The sequence below is a fragment of the Centrocercus urophasianus genome, unplaced genomic scaffold, assembly GCF_019232065.1.
Source record: "Centrocercus urophasianus isolate 14NV4802_14NV808 unplaced genomic scaffold, USGS_Curo_1.0 seq_38, whole genome shotgun sequence".
Taxonomy (NCBI): domain Eukaryota; kingdom Metazoa; phylum Chordata; class Aves; order Galliformes; family Phasianidae; genus Centrocercus; species Centrocercus urophasianus.
The window spans coordinates 3,818,628-3,844,370 of NW_024884955.1; the positions used below are offsets into that span (position 1 = coordinate 3,818,628).

Here is a 25,743-nt window from a genome sequence, read left to right on the forward strand (position 1 = left end):
AAGAAGACTGAAGACTGATTTGTTTATAATCAGATTGTAGATCTTCTAGATTATAGCTAGAATACGAGGTATTCTTTGCTGACACCAAATAGTGAGCCCTTTCACTGATGTTAGGCAACACTCCATCTTCTGCAGTTAAACTTTACCCTTTGTTTAAAAGTCTTTCAATTACAAAGACATCAAATTGTCAAATTTACCAGGTAATGACTGCAGCAGGATTTAGCACAAACTTGGCATACCAAACTTCACTTAAGATATTGTTTCCCCATTGAGGAAGGAGTAGGTGGGGACAAATTTGCTAGGTTACTTCTTGAAAATCCAAGATTTGCTTCTGATTCCTGCTTTTTAGGCAAAGAAAAAAAAGATTGAAATTTTCACTGTATATCAGAACACTAAGTGCTAATTTTACAACTTTTCAGATAGAATCTGTAGATACTTCAGAACACATTGAAGAAAAAAATTGCATTTGAGGAATGCCTGTTAAGCAGGTTTTAATGAAATTAGAACTATTATTTATTCAATATTTCTGAAACACTTAGAAATGGTATTTGTATTCAATTTTGAGATGGGAATTCCTTCTGTCCTCCTTCTTTGCAATCAGTGATCTAAAACAATTGCTCTTTAAATCAGAAATTCTGATTAAAGCTTTTTTTGTTCCAATACCTTGACATGCTCTGGATACTTTTTTATTAGTTCTGTTGACATTTGTTACCTTGCCTGATTTGAAAATAACATTGCAGTTAGTAAAAAAATAGACCAGATGTTCCAGTATATTCCTGGATGGTTTTTCAAAACATCCTAAGCAGTATTTTCAAAAGATTACAAAATTTATATACCACTATCCCTATGTCTCTTGATCAGGATATTTTGACTTTTAAAATGTTCCATTAACTTCCTTTTGTTTTCTTAAGAAGGCCTTTTGTTTTGTTGGTTGGTTTGTGTTTTTTTTTTTTTATCACGTGTCATGAAAATTTGTTGCATGTGTAAGCAATTTAATGGTTCGCTGAAAGGTTGTTATGCAACTGGATTGTGTAAAATCTTGTCCAAGCCCAGAAATGGCAGTGAAAGGGAAAGAGAGAAAAGACTGAGAAATTACATATGCTTTCTGTATATATTTATATCTTGAATATGTGGTTGAATGTAGCTACTATTTTTTTTACCCTGTGAGTGTGAAAGGAAAGAGAAGATCAGGTACCTCATGTTAGGAAGACAGGAAGAGATAGGTGCTCCCTATTCCCAGCAGTCAAGACTCCAGAGTCCTAATTTACCCAACAGTGAATATATAGTAGTAAAAATATTTTCCACAGGTCTGCTATTTTTTTCCTGTTTCTTCCCACACTGTATAAGCATTACTTCTATGTTTCACTATCATAGAAATTCTGGTGATTTTCAATAGAATAATTAATGAGATGGCAATTTGCACGTTATGTGAAAGTATGTGTTTTGTTTACAGTCAATTCTGAAAACATGGACTTCTGTCCTTCAGATACAGAATAAATCACTAAGCAGCTGATTATTATTATAATGTATGTTGCATGACCCACGACACAGAAAGCATATTTTCATTACTCTGATGACTAAAACTGGCTACTGTTTTTATGGATGTACATACACAGTGTTATGAATTGGTGAATTCTTGCTCAATAATGACTCATGGACTATTGTTCTGTGTCTCTCTTGATCAGCTTCCCACAAAAATAGCTGTGAGAGTTTGAGACAGGCACTACATTAATCTTAGTAAGACTGAGATGTACTGACATTATATCTATCCTCATCAGCGTGCATCTATCTCTATCAATTAGTACAGGAGTACCGGTGATTTTTTAGAGCATACCAGAGGCCACTCCAGTAATCAGCACCAAGGTCAGCTCAGCCTCTACACAACCTACAGACGAATACGACCCAAATTCATTAAAAAGTCATGATCTTGCTAAAACTGCAGACCAATATTAACTTAGTGAAACACTTCATGAAAACAAAAAGGTGGAAAGATTGAAAAAGATTTTAAAAAGAACACATAAATCTAAATCGTGCTTATCAACTACGTTCTTTACAGAACATTCTATGTGGAGGATAATGCAAATAGTTAAACGTGAGATAGTGTTTGTAACGTTCTTTGCTCTTAGTAATGCATAATTCAGATGTGATGGAAGAAAAGCCAGAACTATGCACTACACTTGCATCTATTTTTCTTTGAATTGCCTACTACAAATATGGGCTAAATTGTGCCTTTAGGCATAGTCTTGAATAAAGATCATAAATTGCACAATCTCAGAAGACATGATATTCTAGCACAACTCCCTCTTTGCTTCATGATAGGGCAGCCACAAATTACTTTTTCAGAAGTAGTCCACAGTGCGTCTGCAATGTCTCAGATGCACATACTAACCCAAGCATTGCACTGCTACAACAAAAGCCTATTTCTCTTTGCTCTTCTTGTCTGCTCCTCAACTTCAGCTTCCATAGAAGGATGTCATAGACTGTATATAATCCTTCATATGCAGACTGAGATGGATACACATTTTCACTCCCTTAAACAGATGTATATAGTCTTTCACAAACACAGGTGGCTTATTTACTTATTCATTTTTGTGGAGGGTTAGGTGACTTACATTCCATTTGAGTGTGGACTTGAAACATAGAGATGTATTTGGTTCATTGTGGTAAAGTTATACAGCGTTCCAAAAGCAGGGAGTCTGGAATATGAAGTATCACTACTTAATCAGAGAATGCAGCAATAATGGCTATGGGAAATCCCAAAAGTCAATCACTGTACATTTACTTAAATAACTGGTCTGGTATAGTACTGCACACAAAGACATTTCAGCCTAAAATTTGTCCTTTAAATGCATCCAATGGTTTGTGTACATGACAGTGCTTACAAAAACTAATCCAAATTATCTAATGTTGGGTGCTTGAAGTAGCTTAATTAAACAACACTAAATTTGCATTAATATTCTCAGAATTAAAGCAGTCTTAATTCAATTTATGTTAACATACTTTAGAAAAGAACAAAGCTAAATTAAACTGACCTCAGTTTAATTCTGGACATGAGTGTCCACATAGACTTTCATAAAGTTTAATTAATCCACTTTATTTTCTTAAGTGAAATTGTATGGATTTTCATAGTCTACATTTATGTGAACAGTTATCTTTAGACTTTTGTTTTTAATTACGATTCCATATGGGCTAATTTAACGTTTACTAAGAGGAACAAATTTTTCAAGGATTGTTCTTAACTGAAATTGTATTTTCCATCACTGTAAAAGAAATTTCTTACATACTGTTTAAATTACAGCCCTTAATGTCATTCCTCAGGCCTTAAAGTCTACTGCTGAAAAACAGAAGTAGCTAGATATGATTTTTTAGAAAAAAACAGTATTCATTTAAATTTGAGGGTTAAAAATGGTTTGTTTAAGCATGTTTCTTTGCAAAATAACTTATAGCATAATAATTGGATTTTCTAGATTATGTGCTAAAACCAAAATTTGAAACTATTTTTGGACTATGTCCCAGTGCAAATCAATCTTACAGATTCTGAAACTGCTAACACATATCTTGAAATGTAATTAATTTGATATCATGATTTTGTTGTCAAAGATACTCTGATTTATAGCTGCTAAAGGTTCTAACACAACAATAATAACTTTTTTTTTTTAACTTTCACTGTTCCCAGACCAGTTGTGTCCCCTCATTAGTTTCAATTTTTTAAAATATTCTTCTGTTCAAAGGGTGAGAAGCTCTATCTTTGGCTGCAACTCTGTTCAAATCACTGCTTGTTAGGCATGGCTCGTGTTAAGTGTGATTTCAGTTGGCAGGGCACTAGATTAGCTGTTGACATCAAGCCAACATTTAATTTTGTTTTCTTGAGTCATCTGTTGCCAGTTCCCATGACAACTGATCTTCTAGCCTTCAGACTTACTAGAAAGAACCATTAGAATGGCCTGGAGTACATACAAGGAATAGATGGAAGTTTAACTTTTCATCAATGGGAACTAAAAAAGCCTTTTCAGCTTTGCCTTCAGCAACATGTGACTTCTGTTCATGAAAACACAGATCTTCTTATATTAGAAAAATAGAGTGAGCAGTAGTTTTTAACCAATAAATCTGTTTTAGCACCTTTCTGCTACATCTGCAGATTGAAGATCTTTATGTCCAAAATCATGCAGTGCAGAGAATAGTGAAAATATTTTTACATTATCACTTGCATAGCAGTGTATATAATAAAAATCCCAGTTGGTGACATCTCAAATATGGATTCATTTTGTTTTCATTAGAGTACCTGTACATTTCAATTTATTGTTTCACAGATGTGCAACTTAGATAGAGAAAATATTTCAAGAGGACATCATCAGAGCACTAAGTCAATCCAGAGCTTGTAAAAGATAAGAAGACCAATCAAAATATTATTTGAGCTTCTTGAAGCAAAAATACTTTTTGCTTAAAAAGTCAGCATATATAAAATATGTACAACCCATATACTCACTATGAAAGCATAGTCTATGAAAGTCTACGAAAGCATAATTGAAAAAAAAAATCAATAGATTGGATTACAAGCAGTCCTTACAGGAGAATCACAGAATCACAGAATTGTAGGGGTTGGAAGGGATCTCCAGAGATCATCGAGTCCAACCCCCCAAATACTGACATGCAGTGGTTATTTCTTAGACCATCTCCTGTTGAGCTTCAGAGGACTCCGTGCTGGAGTGGCTTCCAAAATCTGAATTCAATGTTCCTCTTATAAAAGCTTGTGAAGTAGTAGACAACCCAAATCCCTTTAAACAGAAACATAAATATAATAGAAAAAGGCATGTAACTGGTTGAAATACTTAGAGACTTCCCTTTACCCCTTCATTAGGTAAGCATTTGCCTCTATGGGAAGAAAATAAGCAGTTAGATAACTGTCATTCCATTTGGATTTGCCCACTGCTCAGGAACTTGTGCTACTAACAATTATGAGATGTAGAAGGACTTCCTATTATCCCAGATCTCCACAAAAACTGCAGCAAGAACTGCAATTCATGCAAACTCAGGCATGGGCAGGATACTCAGGACTGTGATCTAAGAATCAATAACCTTCTATAAAAGCAACAGGCTTTTTTCATTGTCGTTTTCATGCACCCCATTCAGTTTTGTTTCATGTACATATTTATATGACCAAGATGGATCTTCAACAGCAAATTGAGATTGTTTTCCTATGATGTTGCACAGTTCTGTGCAAGTGCATAGTTCTATCTTCTGTGCATAGTTCTATCTTCTTGCTTCAAACAGTGTAAAAGACAATTACTCTGACAAGAAGCTACCTTGCTTCTCTTCTCCTCCCCTGCCCAGAATAAGCAGTTAAAACAGATTTTAAAGATAATGGGGGTGTATGTGGGAGAGAGGGAAAGATAAGAAAAGAGAATATGCCAGTTCTTCAGCTCGAGTTAACTGTCTTGATTCCACAGACGAGAGCCTTTCCTCCAGCTGAAAAACCTCGCCCACTAGTAATCACAGGTAGCCAAGTATGTTTGGTACCAGTAATACTGCATATATCACAATGGCTTTTCCTTACAACTTTTCCCCATTTGACTTTAAAGACACCCATTACTGTTGTGATCGCTAAAAACTAAGGCCAAAATGAAGCACCATGGCTGGGCTGTATGATTGCCACCTTTCAGTACTACAATGGAGATTAAATAAGTGCCCACCGTAACTCCAGCAGTTTTTACTGAAATCGTTCAGGCTGTGAATCTGGGCTCTGTGTGATTGTTTTACAATGAAGTTGGCTCATGAATGTCATTGATGCAGATGCTGGCACACATTCAAAAATGCTGTGTTTCATGTATTGCTTTTATCTTTACATACATTTGAGTATTTTTTTCTCCCCTTTAAAACAGCTCATAGTAGGTAGAGCTAAAAATGATCTGATAGCTTCAGTGCTGTTTCATGCCACGCGTGAAATTCAAACTGTGAATATAAAAAAGAGATCTTTCTCCTTAATTCTCATTTTTAACTGGATTGAGAAAGGCAAAACCTGTTCACATTTCAAGCCAGCATCAGTTAAATAAAATACCATCTGAAAGTCTGCAGAAGGATCATCTGGGGAACTTAAGACAAAACTAGGTTTTTTTGACTGGCTGAGAAAGCAATACAAATTAGCAGTTGCTAATTAAGATAACAGTGACCTTAATTTGTTCGTACATCCCTTACTGCTTTAGTTGGATGCAATGAAAGCCAATATAGCTGAGCAAATATTTCTGATGAGTAATACATTTGCATCTTCTTACATACTATCTGCATATTCTCCTTGATAGAATTACAGTTTTCCTGACACCATCATCAATGTGCACTTGCAAGATTATTTTTTCACAATTGATATCAGTTTAACAGCCAAAGACAAATGGTGTGGCTCAGTTCTAGTCCAGTTCCTTATGCCAGCTCCCTCTTTGAGTGCAACTCTTAATTAAGTTTATTGCCACATGTGCAAAACATATGCTTGTTTATTCAAACTTTGCTTTGTACAGATGTTGCTTAATTCTATTAAATGAGAAAGACCACCATAAGTTTTAGGAGAAATTAGCCAAAATAAGAATAGATGGAACCATTTGAATGACAATTCAGTACCTTGTTTGTGGGAATTTCAATATTTTGTCTTCTTAAAAACACTCAAATAAGAAATTGTCATTTGAATAACCATGGTTTATGATATGCTTCTCTTCGTCACAGTCCAACATGGGGCGTTCTGATACGTATGTATACTGAGATAATCCTGGATTTGGATTTTAGGTTGGCCCATAACCAGTATGAGTTTGGAGTGGGCCATTCTGGAATGCACTCTGCGTGTAGCTGTCTGTCCAGCAGAGCTTGCTATAACTGTGTCATCAGTGTCTTGGGTCATACTGTAATGAAGTTAACCATGTTCTATCCTCTAAACCTGCTCTAACAATTCAGACATTTAATCCAAGACCAGTATATTTTTTATCAATAAAAGGAATGGGAGCATACTGATAATTTCTGCAAAGAGACTTAATTGATAGTGCATTGGGTAATGAATGTCTAATTAATAAAATGAGAGCAGAATATAATGGATTTTTTCTTTGTTTGTACACAAAAGGCATCATTAGAACTCTTCAACTGTCATTAGCTCAGTCTCTTCTGCAGTGAGTCATTCTACTCCCTGAAGAAAGTCTATCTGCATTATAAAACTGCCAGACCATACAAATGATACAACTGAAACTTTCCGGATTACCCATTGGTTCTATGAAGTTATGGGATACTTTGGCAAGGCTGTACACATACAAGGCTGTATGTGTAGGACCACATTACGACAGACAATGTTATAATTAACTTGTGATGCTTCGTAAACTGAAATAATCATTTTTGCAATTTCATGGTAAACTGGGTTGTGTGGATATTTCAAGGCTAATCTCATCAGAATTTTCCAAAAGTAAAAGCATAAAGAAAAAAAATACATGTTTGGTAAGATTTCCTTGCCCTATAAAACATTCATGTCAGCTGTGATCTCTTGGAAGAACTACCTGATTTATTCTGGAAAGGAACTGACATGTCTTAAACGTGAAGAAACCAAAACTGAAAGTAGATATCCCTGATGACAGCTCCTGAGTTTGTGGTTCTTTTGGACAAGCTGAGTGATACTCAAATTAAAATGTAGCCCTTTGTAAATGGGCATGAGAAAAATCTGTCTTCTTCTGCTCTATGAAGGCGATCACACCCTAGGGATATGCAACTCAAAGGAAACACTCTCTGTTTGAATCACTGTAGGATAACCTTTTTTAACCATTCAGATCCAGAGAGTTAGCCATGCTTAAAGCCATTGTGGCAAAGAGTAAGCAAAGTGACTGCTTGGAAACTGAAAACAGAGTGTAAAGAATAGGGATATGGAGTAATAGTCCAGTAGTTTGACTTACCAACGCTTAAAAACAATAACAAAATAAAACTAACAAAGGAAAATTGAAATAGTTAAAAATAATGATAATTAAACAAACAAACAAACAAGCGCAGTCAGTAGCACAGAGGTCAGAATTTGACCACATTGCTTTTTCTCCCTCAAGGGTAAAAAAAAACCTTGAGGGAGAATAAGCAATGTGGTCAAATTCTGACCTCTATGCTATTGACTGCATAGGAACTTCCACAGGTAGTTTCTCAAGAAGGACCACAACGACAGAGAATGGAATTTTTCAACATTCACTTTCTAAATTTTCTACATTTCTAGTAAATGTGACAACCCTAAACTAATCAAATACATTAAGAATCAGTCTTTGATTAAATAAAAGCCCTATTCCCCAACCTGTTTAAACAGTCAAATACAAATACAATAACTTGGTTGGAGCTACGTGATGGTGCGCTTAAAGGTTTTGAAAATTCAGTATAAAATATTGCACAAAAATTACATGGTCATGGCAAGTATGTATGAAGGGAGTTCTTATACATACAGTGAAGAAAATGTGTGAAATTAAATGCTGAAATATACAAATCATTTGTATGCACAGAAATCCCATGAGGGCATATGCAAACCACTCAAGTATGCCTGTTAGTTATTGTAATTGCCATTAACATGTGCAATTACTTGTTCTGCATTACAATTCTAGGGAATGGTTAAATCAGCCACAAAATTATGAATAGCTGAAAAATTCTACTTCTGTCCCCTGAACATTTCATCAAATCTCTTGTTGTTTAGTAAACAAAGTGTATATAACGGACTAACAAACTGCAAACTGTATGTGTGCTTGAAGTAATTGCAGTATTCCCAGAAGGACTGAAATTCTGCTGTTTACAGAATAAGAATTCCACATGCAATAGCAGTGAAATTGTCCATCCCATGAGGCTTAGTCACATCATCGGGATGGGTTATTTGCCACTTCAAACGTTGGCTGTTTTGTTATATATATAAATATATAAATATAAACACATATATGTATACAAATGCCACTTTGAATTTGTTGATTTGCACGATAATGAGTAAGGCTAAACAAATGCACTGTAATATTTGTGATTCCAGAGCTGCTGCCACTTTATGAAAATGATTATATGTATATCTTTGGGAAACAATTGCTGTAAATAACACATCTGTCATGAGAAATAATCCTAAATAACACACTTGCCACCTCAAATATACTTAGATGGCAGTGGAATAGATGAAGCCTTCTTCACACCTCGGAAGGCAGAGTGAGTTCTGAGCAGAAGAATAATGAAATGAAGCAGCTACTTAAAACCACTCCACACACACTATTTTGAAGTCAGTGCTTTGAAGTCATACCTCCTGAAAGCTATCCAAATGACAAGATAAAAGCTGGAGCACTGGGTCAGACATCAGGTTTGCTGTATGGGTGGAATACCTATACAGGAATCTCAGTGCTATTTCAGGACGATACAAAACATCCAGGTTATCAGTGAGATGGGTTTTTTGCACAGGTGTACGTTACATCAAAATGAGGGAACAAGATGTTGATTTTGAGAAGGTCTAATTAAAAATTTCACAATGAAAGTCATGATTTTAAAGTTTGGACCACCTGTGCTATGATGTCAGCCCCCCTGAGGATGGGGTTACTGATTTGTGGTACCCTGTTAGTGTAATATCTGACTGAAAAGCTCTAAGCAAAAAATGCAGTATTGCTATTTGCAACACAAACATGACAAATTTTGAAGATTTTAGCATATGCTATTATATTCAGGAAAATCTTCTAGTAGCAGTTTTTTACCCCTTCTAAACAAACTCCTTTATCTCTAAGACTGTTTTTGAACGTCTGCTCTCTAGCACTTCCCTTTGCTGTCAGCTTATCAGGAGCTGTTAGCTCCCATATCTCTGATTCCATAAGAGACAGAAGTCCAGGACCAGGTGCCCAGTGCATTCATGACTAAATGCCAACCCTAATGGAGTTGTTACTCCATTGGAAAGGTCTTCCAGAGTTGTGTAACAGCACAGTTTGATTTATGCCATAAAGCAACTTCCAAAAAGTTGTCAATGATTGCAAAAAAAAAAAAGAAGCTTTACTTACTGTAGCTATATAAACCTTGCCTAGTAGCTAGCTGTTCTTTCAACAATGTAAATATGCAATTACACGTCCATTCACCAGCACTGCAGGTGCAAGCTGAGCAACAGCATGTGTATAAATGTGTGTGGGTGTGTAAAGACTTCATTATGGTGATTTGTTAGCACAGTGAGTGAAGCTTTATGTCTAATGAATGTGTAAATTGGGTTCTTAGCTTGTTTGAGTGAAAAACAGTTCTACCACTTTGTGTCTTTAGCCTATTCCTCTCAAAAAGAAAAGAACTTGGAAAAGGAGGAAGGTAGTTCCATTTCTTGTCAAAGTAGAAGCTTCACCTAAAACCTAATCCTGCTTTCTGGTACTGTCCTCAGTGAAGAAAAGTGAATACAGAGAAATTAGTTTTCTTGAATGACATCTTAATTGTATGCATGATATGCTCTTATGTAGTATTAGAATAAGAGGTGTCACATCCTGTGTTGTCATTTCTGGGACAGAAAACTGGGACTGCTAGCTAGCTTTAAATCATTTCTGGCATTAACGAGATTCTGACCAGAGGCTCTCTTTTATATTCAGGATATGCACTGCATTATTTCTTATTATATCACAATACACTGCAAAGGAAGAGCTAAGTCATCAAGACTAATCCTTTAAATCTTTCTTTCTTTACCATGTCAGACAAAATAAGACTATGCCGTATTTCCGTAATCTCTCTTGTGTTATGAGAATATGATGATCTGTAAAACAACAAAATCCTTAAAATGCATGGTTCCTGTTGGCTCTGATACGTTTTGCCTTGTCTCCTTCTGTTAGAAGAGATAATTCTAAGTCTGTATAATTTCATTTTAACAGGCACTATCAGGCTAAAAATCATAACATTAGCACAGAGCAGAGCAGGAAAAAAAACCAACACAGTTTTCTGGTGTTTAAAAATCAGTGTTTGTAAAAAGGCTTGATGCAGCCCCTGAGGTTCTCCTTTTTCTTCAAGAAACTATCTAAAATGAAAGTTAACTTTGAAAATCTAGGGTACCTTGTTTGGCTTTTTTCTACTTGGATACATGTATTTAGATTAATCTGTTCAAATGTAGTTCTTGTTGTCAGACAATTTTACATCATCTAACAAGAACTGAAAAACATTTCTGCAGTGCTTTGATGGCAAATAGCAGGGGAATTTCTTGAGTTAAATACTAATTAATTAAACCCACTAGAGGTAGGCCTCCATTTCCTTTAATAGAATAAGAAATGTACATATATAGAAAAGCATAACCTACTCATCAGAGATATGTCCCTATGGATAGAGTGAGAACATTATCTTATATATATGTATTCCAAAATTTAGAATTAATTTCACTTTGCTGATATTTTGATAGCATCTTAGCTGCTAGGAACATATTTAATAACTTAACTCTCCTAAAATCATCTCATCAGAGCAGCCAAAGAATCTATGACCTCAAAATGCATAAGCTCTTGGCAGCTTTTTGTGTGTATTTTTTTAAAATGAGTTACTGAGAAATACTTCTGAAATGCTCAATGGGCAGAGGAATAGAGAAAGATTAAAGTCCAGGATGGGAAGCAGAATGAATTTTCTGCAGGTACGGACACAAGAGAGCTGATTATATAAAACAGCATCTCCTGAATACGACAGATTTGTAATGCCCCAGGTCATAGTTTTCTGGAGGTCTTTGAAGAGGTTGCTGAAGAAATAGAGGCGTTTGATGTATTGGACTAAAGCCCAAACACATCCTAGATATAAGCGTTATAAGGCAGGAATGAGGAATATATAAATGAAACAGAAGAAGCTGTTTTCAGTAACTTGTTATTTTCTACTCATAGTCACTTCTTTGAGAAACAAGTTTTTTTCGGTCTCATATTGCCCACAGTAACTTTGGAGATTAAAGGCAACTTTCAACTAAGAATACGGCTAATGGTACAGGATGCTAGTGACTCTGTGTAGCAGAAATGCTGAGTCACAGCCTGAAGCACTGATGGAGCACCTGGTGGGAAGGCAGGACCAACCCAGGGGAGTTCAGCTGTATGCAATGGACCTGAGTGATCAGAAGGGCTGGTGCCAGGATCCACCCCTTCCCACACCTCATTTAAATGTTGGCAGTGGGGGCAAGGGTGTCTTGTTGGACATCAAGATTGTACCTCAGGCCCTTCAAGGGTAAGCAGATTCTTTCTGGTGTTTCTGTGTCTACAGTTGTTGCATTTGAGCTTTTCCTCACTTGCTGCAGCTTAGGGCTTTGCTATGCTGTTGTAATTGTAGTGCTTTCCATTGTGTTACACTATTACACCCTGCTAAATATTACCTGGGAGGAGTGGCCTTGGTGTGAGATCAGTTTTGTTTACCACCAAAGCATTCATGTAAGAGAGATGTTGTAAGTGCCTGAAGGAAATTGTTTTCAGCCAGACACTTGTTAGAGAGCAGAGGCTTTAGTTATGAGTAACAAATGGGTTTGTGACAAAGTAAGGTCAAACTGAAGACTAAAAATGGTGAAAGCACAGAAAGATAGTATTTGTTGGGTTCTCTGTCATGTTAGGAACACTATTAGCAGAAGAGAAATTCAAGAGGTGCAGGGGGCTGCTGCGTTTGTTCAGGCTAGCTCATGAAATGAACTCAGACTAGAAAGTGGAAAAACTGTAGAATACACAAACGGAAAAGGAAGGAAAAGTTGCAACAAGCTTTGTCTTTTCATGAGAGAATAAGAGAACGTAGGAAAGCTTCAACAAGATAGGAGGAGTGTTTTTTTTTTTGTTTTTTTTTTTTTTTTTTTCCCTGCGTCAGTCTTCAAAGATACTTTCTTGGAATAGAGAAGAGAGATGAGAATACATTTCTATTAAGCATTGAGGGCCCTTTTAAAATGTTTTCATTCACACAATATTCTGGATTTTTTGAAGGCCACTTAATACTTATTGAAATGATCTTTCTTTCAGTTTACTTTTGTGATCAAATTATAGCACAAAATGTATACTGTAACAGTAAGAATTCTATCTGCTATCTATCTTGACAGCTGTTATTCATGTACTCTGTTTGCCTACAGAAAATACGCATCTGGATCATGTCAGCTGTTAAGTTAACCACTATTGCAAGGGTTCAAATAAACTAGCTGCAGGCAATGGCTGATGTTTGCTGCTATTGCAGATCTAGCAGAGTCATGGCTTAGGTGAGGATATAATTTTTTGTATCACACTATTCAATTCTGAATTAACATCAGTAGTTTACAATAAAATAGTAAGTTCTTCAGGACCTTTCACGTTCCTAAATAATAGCAAATTCCCAGATGACAGAAGGTTCACTTATGTTCCTCACTTGCAGAAGGCAATGTTACAGACTGACTTCCTCTCTAGAATGAAATATTTCACATGTGAAATCTGAAGTGACATGAGTAGTTTATCTCAATTTTTGCATTAATTTTCTTGAGTTAAATGAAAAACTTGTTATTTTAAGTTCATAGTCTACAAGTGGAGAATTTGTATGGAGTGAATACTAGGCTCTATTTCATCTTCTCTAGAGCTTTCTCTGCATAGATAGTATTCTGAATATTTATTCTGTACTTCTAGATATTGTAAAATAGAGCAAAAACAAATGAGCAACTGTGACAGAAGTAAACACTTTAGCTGAAGTTGAAATGATTTAATTGAGAATGGGATGCCTTTCTTCTTGAAGTTTCTGCAATGCCAGAAAGTTGTTACCCAGACTGCATAGTTGCTAAAATGGAAATATATATATATATATAAATATTTAGAATATTTTTTTGTATTCCATCACTATAAATGCAGAATTCACATAATTATAGAAGTCCTGCCTGTAAATTCAGAGAAACCCAATTAAGTCAAGCTTACGTACATTATCATGCATTCTGAGCAATCCAATTAGGCAGAGGATTTCAGTAGCTGAAGATAAGTTTAGCTTGCAGGCCTAAATTTGTGAAACAACCCCAAGAACTTGGATTCCCAAGGCCTGCCATTAAAAGTCTGTTCAGCTTTGCTCCCCTCTTCCACAAACATCCTTGAAATGCCCCCCATTCCTGCCCCACTTTAGCAGTGACTTAGGCACACTTAACTGACTGCTTTTTTTCAAGCTTCTACCATCACTTTCTCTCTGCTGCTGAAACAAATAGGAATGGTCAGGATTCAAAGCTTTCAATTTATCTGCCGTGCTCAAAATGGAGGGGGCATGTCATCACAACTGACTGTTCAGAAATGTACCTGACCATGACATGCTGGTTGAGGAAAAAATATCTCTTAATTATTTCCTTTCTCTGCCCCATACATCACATTTCTCAGGTCCAACTGAAATAATGATGTCATGCTACATATTGTGATGGAAACATTCCAGACTCCAGTCCTAAGCCTGTTGTCATCAGCTTCTGTCCCTTACCTCCCCTTCTCTGCCTGTCACACATAAGCATACACATTTTACCTTTGCAGGTTAAGGTATTCTTATGTGATGTGTTTACTTATTGCAAAACAATCTCATCATCTCTCTTATGTGATAAGACAGGTAAATAGGGAGGAGAGTTTGATTCCCCTGTAGACTTGAAGCGAACTCTTTCTGTTGGAAAGGTCTGCTCTATGTAAATATTCTATACAGATTCATATCATGCATGATAAAAAGATTGATAAGTACCTGGAGGAGCAAGAGGCTTTCTTCCAGAGTGACATCAACTAAGATTTTGTCTGAATTTCACCAAGAAAGCATGACTGGTTCTAGATGGTGAACGAACTTGCCCAAAGCATCAACGTTGATGTATGTTATGTGAGCTCAGACTGACTAAATACTACACTTTGTCTTCAGGTGTGTTCACTCAGCACCCCTTGCTTTGCTTCCAGTCTGCATCTAATTTCAAAGCTAGGCAAGCATGTCCTCCTTAAATAGCATCATCTTGGCATGGTCAAGAACACTTTCCTAGACCAGATGGACCACTGTTGTGACCCAGGAGAGCATTCCTCATATTTTTATAAGAACTTAAGAAGTCTCATATAGAGTTAAGATGAAGACCTCTGTGAGCAACTGAATGAAATGTGACAGACGTTCACTGCAGATCAATATAGGAAAGGCAGAGGGAAGATGGCAGGGCCTGAGGGATGTAGCAGCCCTCAGAAAAGGTTGAAGACTTCACTGGCTTGATGCAGTGCAGTGACCTAAGTCCAGCTGATGGTTATTGCAATGGAATGGGATTTGAGGGTGTTAAAATATAAGTGAACACGAGCTCTCAATTATATACACCATGAAGTGCTTTATGAATAAGAACTTGTCTTCTTTTAAATCAGAGGTTTGCATGCATGAACCATGTGTGATTACAGGATATTACCATGCTACTGGAAGCAAGATACTCTTTGATTAAGATAATCTTACTGAAATATTTATGCCAACTCAATCATGAAGCTATTGACCTGCTTCAAGCAGTTATATGATTTGCTCTCTGGGGCATGTATAAATTGGGTGTACATCATACCATAAATCAACTTGAATCTGAAACAAAGGTATGGGATTTGAAGGCACAAAGAATCCATTGTATTAGCATATGAACTCTAGCTACATTTGGAAGCAAAACAAAAGTATCATATTTAGCTTTACTTGGTCTTTAGTATTTACAGATCTAACCTGCCTAGAAAACCTAGAGTAATTAATTCTAGCTATTAAATTTTAAAATGCATAGCCACAAATGTGGTTTTAAAATGCCATAAAGAGGCAGGAGGGAGGAAGGGAATAATGGACAAATAGATATTTTATGACTTCAGTTCTCTGTCAAGTTCCCAGCAACCTCTGCTTGCTATGAAAAAAGGGTTTTAGAAGGTAGATTAATTGCAGAGGGGAAGGAAAAGCATTAAAAAAAAAAAGATTAAAAATCCCTTTCCATCTTTCATCAAAAAGCCCATGGCTTCCTTTTGTTCTCCTATTAAATGAAACAGCTTTCAGCATAAAGACTCAATTAGCAAAGGCTTTTAACAAATAGAAATCCTTGTGCTAAATCTCAAAGTCAGAGACCAGACTTGCCTGTGTCCCGTGCATAAGCTGTTTTCTATTGTTATGACATGAAGCTAGGGAACAAGAAACTGGCAGATACATTAAATAAATTATTTTTTTAAAAAATCAATATTACAATGAGAACTGGGCCTTACAAAATCCAGAGTCAACTTCCAGTGGTGTCACCGGCTTGCTATAAAAACTCAGAGAAGGAAATTAATCTCAATTCACCATGTGGGGGAAAAAAAAAAAAAAAAAAAAAAAAAAAAAAAAAGAACCTCTTGTTTTATTCTGCTGCTTTATGTCTTTTCCAAATTAGAAAAAGCTAGTCGAAGTCAGAACAGTTTCTCTTTATATGCTGCAGAGCAACTGGCACAATAGTGCATTATGTCAGTTATGACCCATAGGTATTACTCAGACTAGAAATCTATGCTGGAGAATCTGAGCCTGAATCTTTTTTTTGTAATCTCTGACAGCTCTTTTATGATACATAAGAAACATCTGAAGAGGTAAGGAGAGAAACAGAAATGCCCTTTGTATTGAGTATAGAAGAGACCTGTAATACTTCTGCGTGTTGTGTGAGATACTGCAACTGTAAAGAAGCCCTTTTTCAGTCGGACAGCTTGCTTTGATGGTTGTATCTTTAGGACCTAAGAATTTCTTCAATTAGAAGCAAATGCATTATTTAATATCATTGTAGAATAGCAATAAGGAAAAAAGAACAACAAGGAAAAAGAATGAAGAACATTGTTTGCATACTGTACAACCTCATCCCCGCTGTTTGTAATGCCAGAGTAACGTCAGAGTTGCTGAAACCAAACATAATTGTGAAGAAATTGTATTTGTTGAACTAGGTTCCTTCAGGTGCATGGCAGAGGATTCCCAGGAACTAGAGAAGACAATATTTAAGACACGCTGGAACTAACTAACTTAATTGTGATTCAACAAGGGAAACAAAGGATGTAAGAACCTTCTAGATCAGATAACTAGTGAAAAAGGTTTTCAAGGATATGCAGTTAGAATAGTACTCTAACCCTCATGCTCAAGTTTAGACCCAATCTTTTATGCATGCCAAGGAATTTGCTAGCAGCACTGAGAATGGGAGGCAGAGCAGGCATCTGGAGCAGCAGAGCACAGCACAGGGTCTGCAGTGTGGGAGAAGAGTGCAGGTTTCAGCTGTGTGACAATCACTTACTCTTGCACCTTTCAAAGTGAGATTCAGTTCAATCAATCACCACATGTGATTGTAATGATGGGAGGAAAACAGGACTCTGTTATTCTTCAAGGATTCTGGAGTGTCTATAGATGTGGGGGGAGGGGAAGGAAAAAAAAACTCCTAACACCAGCAAGTACTTCCCATATGTTGACATGTTGTGAATTCAGACTGTTATGATGCTGTGTAATGAGTACTTCTACTTGTTGGTCAAAAGGGTTTAAATATATTTTCAGCAACATTCAAACCACCTGCCAACTTGGGTTTTAGGAGAAACAAAACTGTAAAATGCTTTTTTTTTTTTCCTCATTACATGTCTGTAGTTCATTTATGGAAGTCTAGTATATGTCTAAATACACCTAGCAGAAGTAACGGTCACGTCTTGGCAAAGCCTACAAACAATCCCAAACATGAATAGCATATTAATAGAATTCATTTCACTGCTACAAATCTTAGCATTAAGACATCATATCCCTATCTCTGTCTTGAATCCTAAAAAAATAAACTAAGTATTTACAGTTTCATTAAGTAAAATATTCAGGCAACCAGCACAAGGTAGTCTGTATTAAGCATTCACCTTGTTCAGTGATCTGCAGCACAATGACACCACACTGTTGTCATGAATCCAGACATGTGCCATACCAAAATTACTGGATATGTTCTACTGCAGTTTGTGCCTAAGTCCCATGTGTGGGACTTGTGTAAGCACCCTGTGTCCATTCTCCTCTCCAGAAATGAGGGGATTGCTCTCCCCTCCTGGAAAGTGCTGGTGAAGAGCTGCCACAGACAAGTCATGCACCAGGCAGGAAAGTCTCTGAGGCAGGAAGAGATGTTCCACTGCAGGACAGATGAAGGGAGTTCTGTGCTTCCCTGCATGACAGGACCGTGGGTGCACATAGATCAGGTAGCAAGAAACTGGAGAACTGATGAGAAAGAAACAGAGCTTCCCAAAAGCACAACAACCCCTTTGTTACTTAGCATTGCACTACTTGGTGATATTGTGGTGATTCTTATGGTGCTATGTTAGGAACTGGACATTCCACAAATAACAAATGCCTTGGGGAGCAGTACAAGACTGAAGTTTGGATTTCAATAGAAATAGGATATTAAGTTGGAATGTGAATTAATATCTGCACATTTCTAGTCTCAACTGTGTGTTCCTCAGTAGAGTCCCTATGGTATCATATGAGAAACTAAATATATGTGGAACAGTAAGCTTCAGCTGGGAGCCCTTAGTCAGAATTAGATCAGATACTTGCTGACTTTGAGTAAAAGAACTTAAAATATCACGGAACTTCATACACATGAAAAATATGGTGAAGTTAAAACCATTTCCTAGCTGAATTTTGGTCATAAATTAGTACTATTGGGAAAGGATGTAGGAGACTTGGCACACTTTTTTTTTTTTTTTTTTTTAAAGAAGAAATACCATTCAGAGCAAACAAATTCTATTAACAAAACAGACAACTTGATACAGGAAAATGAAATAGAGACCGAAGTCTTTCTGGTAGAAGAAACCTATGAATATTTTCGTAGGTAGGCTGGCTCAAGCACTAGCATCAAATCAATGAAGTACTTCATGGATAAGACTGCAAATCCGTGATTTAAGTTGCAGTGATCTGAAAGACTGCAGAATGATGACAGCACCAGCAGGCTAACAGGCAGGGCATCAACAGCATCTTTCTTTTTTTTTTGTCCTGACATTCACTCCACTATCAATTTTATGGAGTCTTAAGTACATGTTTTAACTTATGGACAATTACAGGTTTTTCTGAATTATGGGCCTGGAATGAGTAGTTTTACAGCAAAGGTCACTGGAGCAGATTTAGAAAGCTGTCACTAATTTGTATCTGCAGTCCAGTTGCACCCGTTTCTCTTTGCCTTTCGTTTTTTTCTTACAAATATCCATAGCACAAACCTACTTTACTTTTAGTATGTTTGAGTGTTTGAACCTTCCCTGCCATCAACTCCCATCATCAGGTAGTTTGCTAGTTTACGTCCTGATGGCTAAGGAGGGAAAGCATGACATTGCAATTGCTAACAAGTCCCTAATGCTATGTGCAAGACTCAAACCCAGAGAACTTCTTGAAGCAATAAATATGTCAGTAATTAGCACTAATGAAAATCTTCATCAGCATAAAATAACCCTAATAGGTCTTTGTTAGGCACGTGAAGGGAATTATAGTTTATCCAGGCTACCTTACAGATTTAAGAAGAAAAAAAAAAAAGAGGAAAAACTAAAAAATAAAAGTATAGAGTATTCCTATACTCAATGTTTTATAGCCTTATAACTTTCCCTCAGCATCACTTTGGTGGCTTATATCCCTATAGTACCTGTCTCTTAAAAATATAATACAAAATATAAACATACAAAAATGCTTCTTGCTGTAACACTTTTGAATTTTGCGAATTAAGAACAGTGATGAAGGATTATGAATTATCCCATTTTCTCTCCTTAAGTTAATGCAGTGCTCTGTGCTGCTGACCATGGAGAAACATGGAGTATTCTGAAGCAGCTTTAACTTGCCAGATGTTGATGATCACCACAGCTTAGCACAGTGATGGAGAAGGCTTCTCAGTCAGTCTTCTCCAACCAGAGTTCTAGAAATCACGTGAAAATAGCTGTCAATGAGATCTAACACTGCTTGAGGAAATAACTGACTTGATTAAAGGGAAGAAACATTAATTCCTTCCTATCTTTCTACTATTCCCTACGCAAAGAACAGGAACAATATGCACTGTGTAAATACTGGAGGAAGTTATCTATTTGTCACTGAAGCTTGCAGCAGATAACTAGCTCCATATTTTCTTCTCAGGCTGCAATTGTGGCATCTTAGTTGATCGCTGTGAGGAGCTGCTGTTTAATTAACATAGGACCTAAACGAAGGATCTAAATTTGTATCTTTGCTTTAGATTAAGTAGCTACTACCTGTCTCTAGTCAGGTTCACTGAATGCCTTGTTTATCTTAATTACTACAGGAACATTTAATAAAATGCCAGTAATGTGCTAGTTTTTTAATGGTCATTTTTTTCATGTTAAGAAATTCACTGTGGTCTGTAAAGATTACATCTCTTCCAGTAAATCAAGCTTATGGAATAGCTTCTCATTTCTTCAGTGAATGCTTTGTGAAGAAAAACACAATAGATAATAATCTTTATTGTGAAGCCTCAATTATTTGATGCTTGGAGTAATTGCAACTTCAGCTGGCAGCAGTCAGGATTTTGAGTGTCCAGAACTTCTCACATCTTCTAATGTCTCAGGCTACTGGAACCAGTCAGCTACTTAGTTATTTCATGTGTCACTGGAAGAAGAGTCCTCTTTAAAGAAACAGATCAACCAACAAACTTAAGTGTTTGTTTCTCGCGTGGGAAATCCCCTTTGAGATTTGATCTCAACCAACAGTTCATCAGAAAATTGCATATAACAGCTAACCAGATGACAGCAGGAAGGTGAACTAACACCTGCTGTCTTCAGTCCTTGAGTCTGATGTTTTCATTACCCAGTATCAGCTGAAAAGAGATTACGTGGTCCAGTGATAAAGAATCTTGAACTCACAGGACAGCCAGTCTTGCAACCATGCTATGTACACACAATCAACTGTGAAGGTGATGTTTCAAGAGAGAGGAAAAGTAAAACACTGCATCAGAGTTTTCTTAGGAAAATATATGAAATGCCTACTGGCACCTCTACATTCTCAGCAGTCTAGCATCACTGAAATCTCCTGGACAAAGCTTGGCTAAAATAATAATTAATACTGATCAAGAAGAGGAGTACAAATTACATGAACACCAGGAAAATCTTTATAAAATAGGCAGACTTCATCTACCACTACATTATCTACCTTGATATCCTTTCCTGCAGTAGACATAGTGAAATGAATTGGTGCAGAATAATCCCACCACATCATGCATTCAGGAAAATGTTGCAAAAGGAGACTTAACCTCCAGCAGAAATACCTTATTCAAATGCCATACAAAAGTAGGAACGTTTCTGTAAGGATCCTTCAGTCATACCTTTATTTTGCTATTGGCTTATTTGCCTGCATAATTTAAACATGCATTTAACTCATACATTTAATTTTTTTTAATGAACAAAGAATCCTACATGTTTGTGCTTCTCTAACAGGCGAGTCTGTGAGCAGGACTGGGATGTAAACACAAACTTGGTAACATTCAGCACTCCTAATGCATTTTACTTAAGTCTTGTAACTTAAGAGTCCATAGATGTTTATTCTGACCACACAATGAGAACGGCAAAATTTTTCAGAATAACATTGTAAGATAAAAAATGTTGTATGGTTTAGCATATATAATTCTTACAGTTGTATCAACTATATTTCACGTTTTTGAGTGATTCTTTAAAATGAGAGTAAAATATTTAATTAATTTATTATCAGGTGGGAACATGCAGATGCTCAATACCAACTGATAAACAAACTTAAGCAGTATATAGAAAACCTGAAAAAGCTTTCTGAACATCTAGCTCTATCACTCATTATTTTTACCCGCCTAAACTAAACCCATATGTATTTAGCACCTTTTGTTTTTTCCACATATTGCATGTCTATCACAATACCTTAAAAGACATCCTTTCTTGTATATTGCTATAGCTTCTGCCATGCAGTGGGACACTGTCCTACCAGATAAAGTCTGTTTTAGGGGAGGAAAAATGCTACTTAGTATTGATAATTCTTTCTCCTCACAAAAAAAAAAAAGTAAAATATAAATATCTTTGTCTATGTGTCAGACACGTTGTATACTTTCTTTGTTGGATATTTCACAAAGGTCCAAGTAATTGTCTAGCAGAAAACACCATAGGTGAATTAAAAGTGAGATTGAATATATAATCCTTTCATTAGTCACTTCTGCTTTCAGAAATCAAATGGCAGAAACATACATTCCTTTCAGTCAAGATTGCCCCTTTGGGAGTGAGTGGAGCAGTTCATGTTAGAGTCCTTTGTTCCCTTTACTTACGGTATTGGAACTGTTGGGCATTAGAGACAAATCATCTATTGTTTTGCTTAATTTAATTTCTATTTAATTCTAGACCAAGGTGCTCAGAATAGCTTGATTTATTTAAAAAAAAAAAAAAAAAAAAAAAAAAAAAAAACAAATAATTGAGAAAACTTAAAATAGTGACGAGTATTAACACACACGTTGGATCAGAAGGGAACAGTGTGGCAGGTGTATCAAAAACAGACTGAATCATTTTATTCACACAGTAATCTGAAATAAACCAGACCTGGAGTTCAGTCCCTAAATGCAGTTTTGCACTACCTCTTTCAGGCTGACAGTGCCTGACCCAGACCTATTTCTGGGTTTAGAATTCAGCATTCAGCAGGGAGTATCAATGCTCCATTCATTGTCTTGTGCTATTTTGATTACTCTTTTTCTCTTCCAGGGCTTGCATGATTGTCTACTTATATAAACCCAGTGTAAACTGGCTCTTTGCCTTTGCCCCTAGCTTATTGCTGGGTCTTCCTTTGCAATCACACCACATTAAAGCAATGCAGTTAATTGTTTCTTTTTCCTCTAAAGGGGTCGTCATTGCTCAGGTGCTGACATCTGCAATTACTGACTCACCACCCTAACAGACAATCAGAATTATTCCTCGAAGTGAAGTTGAGCTGAAAACATCATTAGCCAGTGTTAAAGGGGAGAAAAAGCCCCAATCTAATCAGAATATTATATGCCGGTAATTCAGCCGGCACCACCCTCTGTGGCCACACTTCGTAAGAAGATTACACTGCTCCCCATGAAGTGAAAATTACCTTCTTGAGGGGAGAAAGCGCTTAATTACGACCTTGCTGCCTCTCGTCTCCATGGTGATGCCACGCAAACAGCCCACTCCCTTCTACGCTGGGAGCCCCGACCCCCACGCTCTCATGGCAGCCCAGGTGTGGCGCTCCCCGCGGAGCCCCGGCAGCACTCGGGCGGGAGCTGCGAGCTCAGGGCTCCGCCGGTGCCTGCTGCAGCGAGCGTCTGTCTGCATCTCAGCGGGCTGCAAAGCGGCGGCGGATCGCGACGCGCCGCTCGGCGCTGCTCGGAGCGCGGGGCCGTTACCTGCGTGCTCCCCGGCTCCGGGGCCCGCGGGCTCGGTGAGGATGCTGGGGTCACTCTGCGATCTGCCTCGCGGGAGAAAGCAGCCGGGCCCTTCTTCCGATGCAGCCATGAGGCGGCGGGCGGGAGGCTCAGAGGCGGGGGCGGGAGGAGGCGCTCATGGAGCCGGCGGCCGCCGGGGGACAATGGGGACGGGGGCGCGGCGGCGGCGGGGCGTCAGCCGGGCAGCGCCAGCCGCGGCAGCATCTTCCCGGCGCCGTCGGCAGGCTGCGGCGGGGCCCGGCACCGGGGAGCTCAGGGGACGGCCGAGGACGCCTCAGGGAGGGGTGGGTGCGCCATGCCTCCCGCGGGGCCGGGCAAGAGCCGGGACGCGAGCCGTCCGTCCGCCCGGATCCCCGCCGCCCCCCGCGCGTCGCTCCCGGAGCCGCCTCAAGCCGCCGCGCCGCTGAGCGCATCCGTCGGAAAACATCGGGATTCTCCCATGGTGCCCCGCGAGCGGCCGCGTGACGTCACGGCGGGGGGGGGGGGGGGTGTGAGGGCGCCGCACCTGCACTGCACAAAGGCGGAGGCCGCCGCAGGTGCGCGCAGCTTGGAGGCTCCGCCCCCTCCCCGCGGCACGTGACTCATGGAGGGCCCCGCCCCGCCCGGCGGAGGGAGCTGCGGCGCCGCGACCGCCCCGGGCCGAACCCCAGTGAGCCCGTCGCGGCTGGGTGTCCGGCGACGTCGCGCGGCGGGACGAGCGGTTCGGTTTGAGAGCTTGATCAGAAAGAAAAAAGGGCTGGTTTTGTGTTCACTGAACGACCCTACCTGCTGTGCTCACGCGCGAGTTTCGACCGATAACAGCAGGCGAGTTTTGAGCGCTCTGCTGGCAACGCCGCACCGCCCTTCATAGGGTTATGCGTGTTGTCTCTCCGCTGCGTTCAATCCCCTTCGGTCCAGCAGCTGGCCGGTGCCTTCGGCCGCCCCACGGGTCCGTCTGCCAGGTTTTAAGGATGAAACTTCGTACCAGAACGTTTTCCACGCAGTCATTCATTTACTCACACTTTTGGCTCTACAGAAACATAACATCTTACGTATGATTTTACATAAAGGAAATGTGTTTTAGTCATCTCTAAAAGCAGAGGCCAATAAAGCAGTTTTGTGGTTTTTACAATTGAAATCCATCACCTCTATCACCCTAAGAAGCACTCTTGCCTTTTTTGTCTTGCAGCGGTTTTCAGAGCTGGCCAACGTCTGCATTGCATTTGGGAGTCACCTTGGGCTGCATTCCCTGAGATTTGGGCTATAGAAAAAAAAGCCTGTGGGCTTGCATGTAATGCTTGGTTGTTATTGTCAAGTTGTATTTGACTGAGGTGTGAGCAAGGCTGTCCTGGTGCACTGCTCAAGGCCTGGATGCACTGCTGCTCATAACAGTGAGTTCAGATATCATCAGGAGAATGAAAATTGAACAAAGGGTTTGAAAGCAAAATCTGAGAGTTTCTCGTTCATTGGGTGCTCTCCCTTCTGGCTTTGATTAAGACTCATCCAAAACAAGAAGTAAAATACGGGGTTTTTAATCAAAGCTGTATCATAATGTGATGGAGTGAGTTAAGATAGTAAGGGCAATCTCTACTTTTCTGAGAGCTTACCATTGCCATCGTGACATGTTTTATCATAATTTCTTCCAAGCCTTTTGAGTTAAGTGGCTCATCCTAATTCCAAAAGGACAGCTAAATGAGCCATTTATATCACAATCTAAAACGTTCCCAAGGAACCGAATAAACAGATAAAACTTAAACATTTTGTTTAAGGGAGGCTTTAAAGATACTGGAATGCATTTCGTAGCCTTTTGCCCCTAGCCAAACTTTTGAGTTCCATGACTTAACACTGCAAAGGAGTCAGGACTGACAATAGATATTTCTGTGTGTGTGGATAGCGGAGTATGACATATGCACTGCGTCCAGCTTTTGATCTAGAAATATCTCTTTTGCACTGAAATAACAAGCCAAATCCACTTCTATTCCTAAAAAGAGGAAGTAGCAATTTTTTATCTTTTTCCCTATGTAAGTCTACAGTCATGCTAGAAAATGTTGATGGTTCTGTGCTATTCTGTCTGTACTGATCAATACACCCATCTTCTGCAGTGAAGAATTGTACTGATTACTTGTATAAAATATGTAGTTTAAAAGTCTCGTATCAGATTTTGGCATTAGTGCAGGATGAATATATTAAAACATTTTCAACCCCAGAAAGAATACCCCCAAAACAGCGTTGTATCCAATAGAAACACACACAGTGGTGTTTTTAACCAACTTATGTTCTGATTGCCTCTGTAGAGGGCACTTCATGGGGTCCCTTTGGATCTTAAAACAGTCAGATAGCAATCAGCCAAACAAGCCTAGAATCTCTCTTGCTGCTTTAACTTACTTAAAACATTTCATTTTCTCTCACTCCAGCCAAGCCGAGCATCCAGAGGCTCAGTGTGGGAATAAATCCTGGGTACTGTGCATGCCAGCTGACAGAGCTGCCCCTAG

General features: G+C 38.4%; 1 protein-coding gene across 2 annotated transcripts in view; it reads right to left on the reverse strand.

Moving 5' to 3' along the window:
• PHACTR3 (phosphatase and actin regulator 3) overlaps positions 1 to 23,342 on the reverse strand; it is a 94,333-nt gene extending 70,991 nt beyond the window's left edge. For both annotated transcript variants that reach the window (XM_042832374.1, XM_042832373.1), the window contains exon 1: positions 23,234 to 23,342. In XM_042832374.1, coding sequence (XP_042688308.1) covers positions 23,234 to 23,342 — 109 coding nt within the window. The remainder of the gene's footprint in view (positions 1 to 23,233) is intronic.
• Positions 23,343 to 25,743: the final 2,401 nt, after the last annotated feature.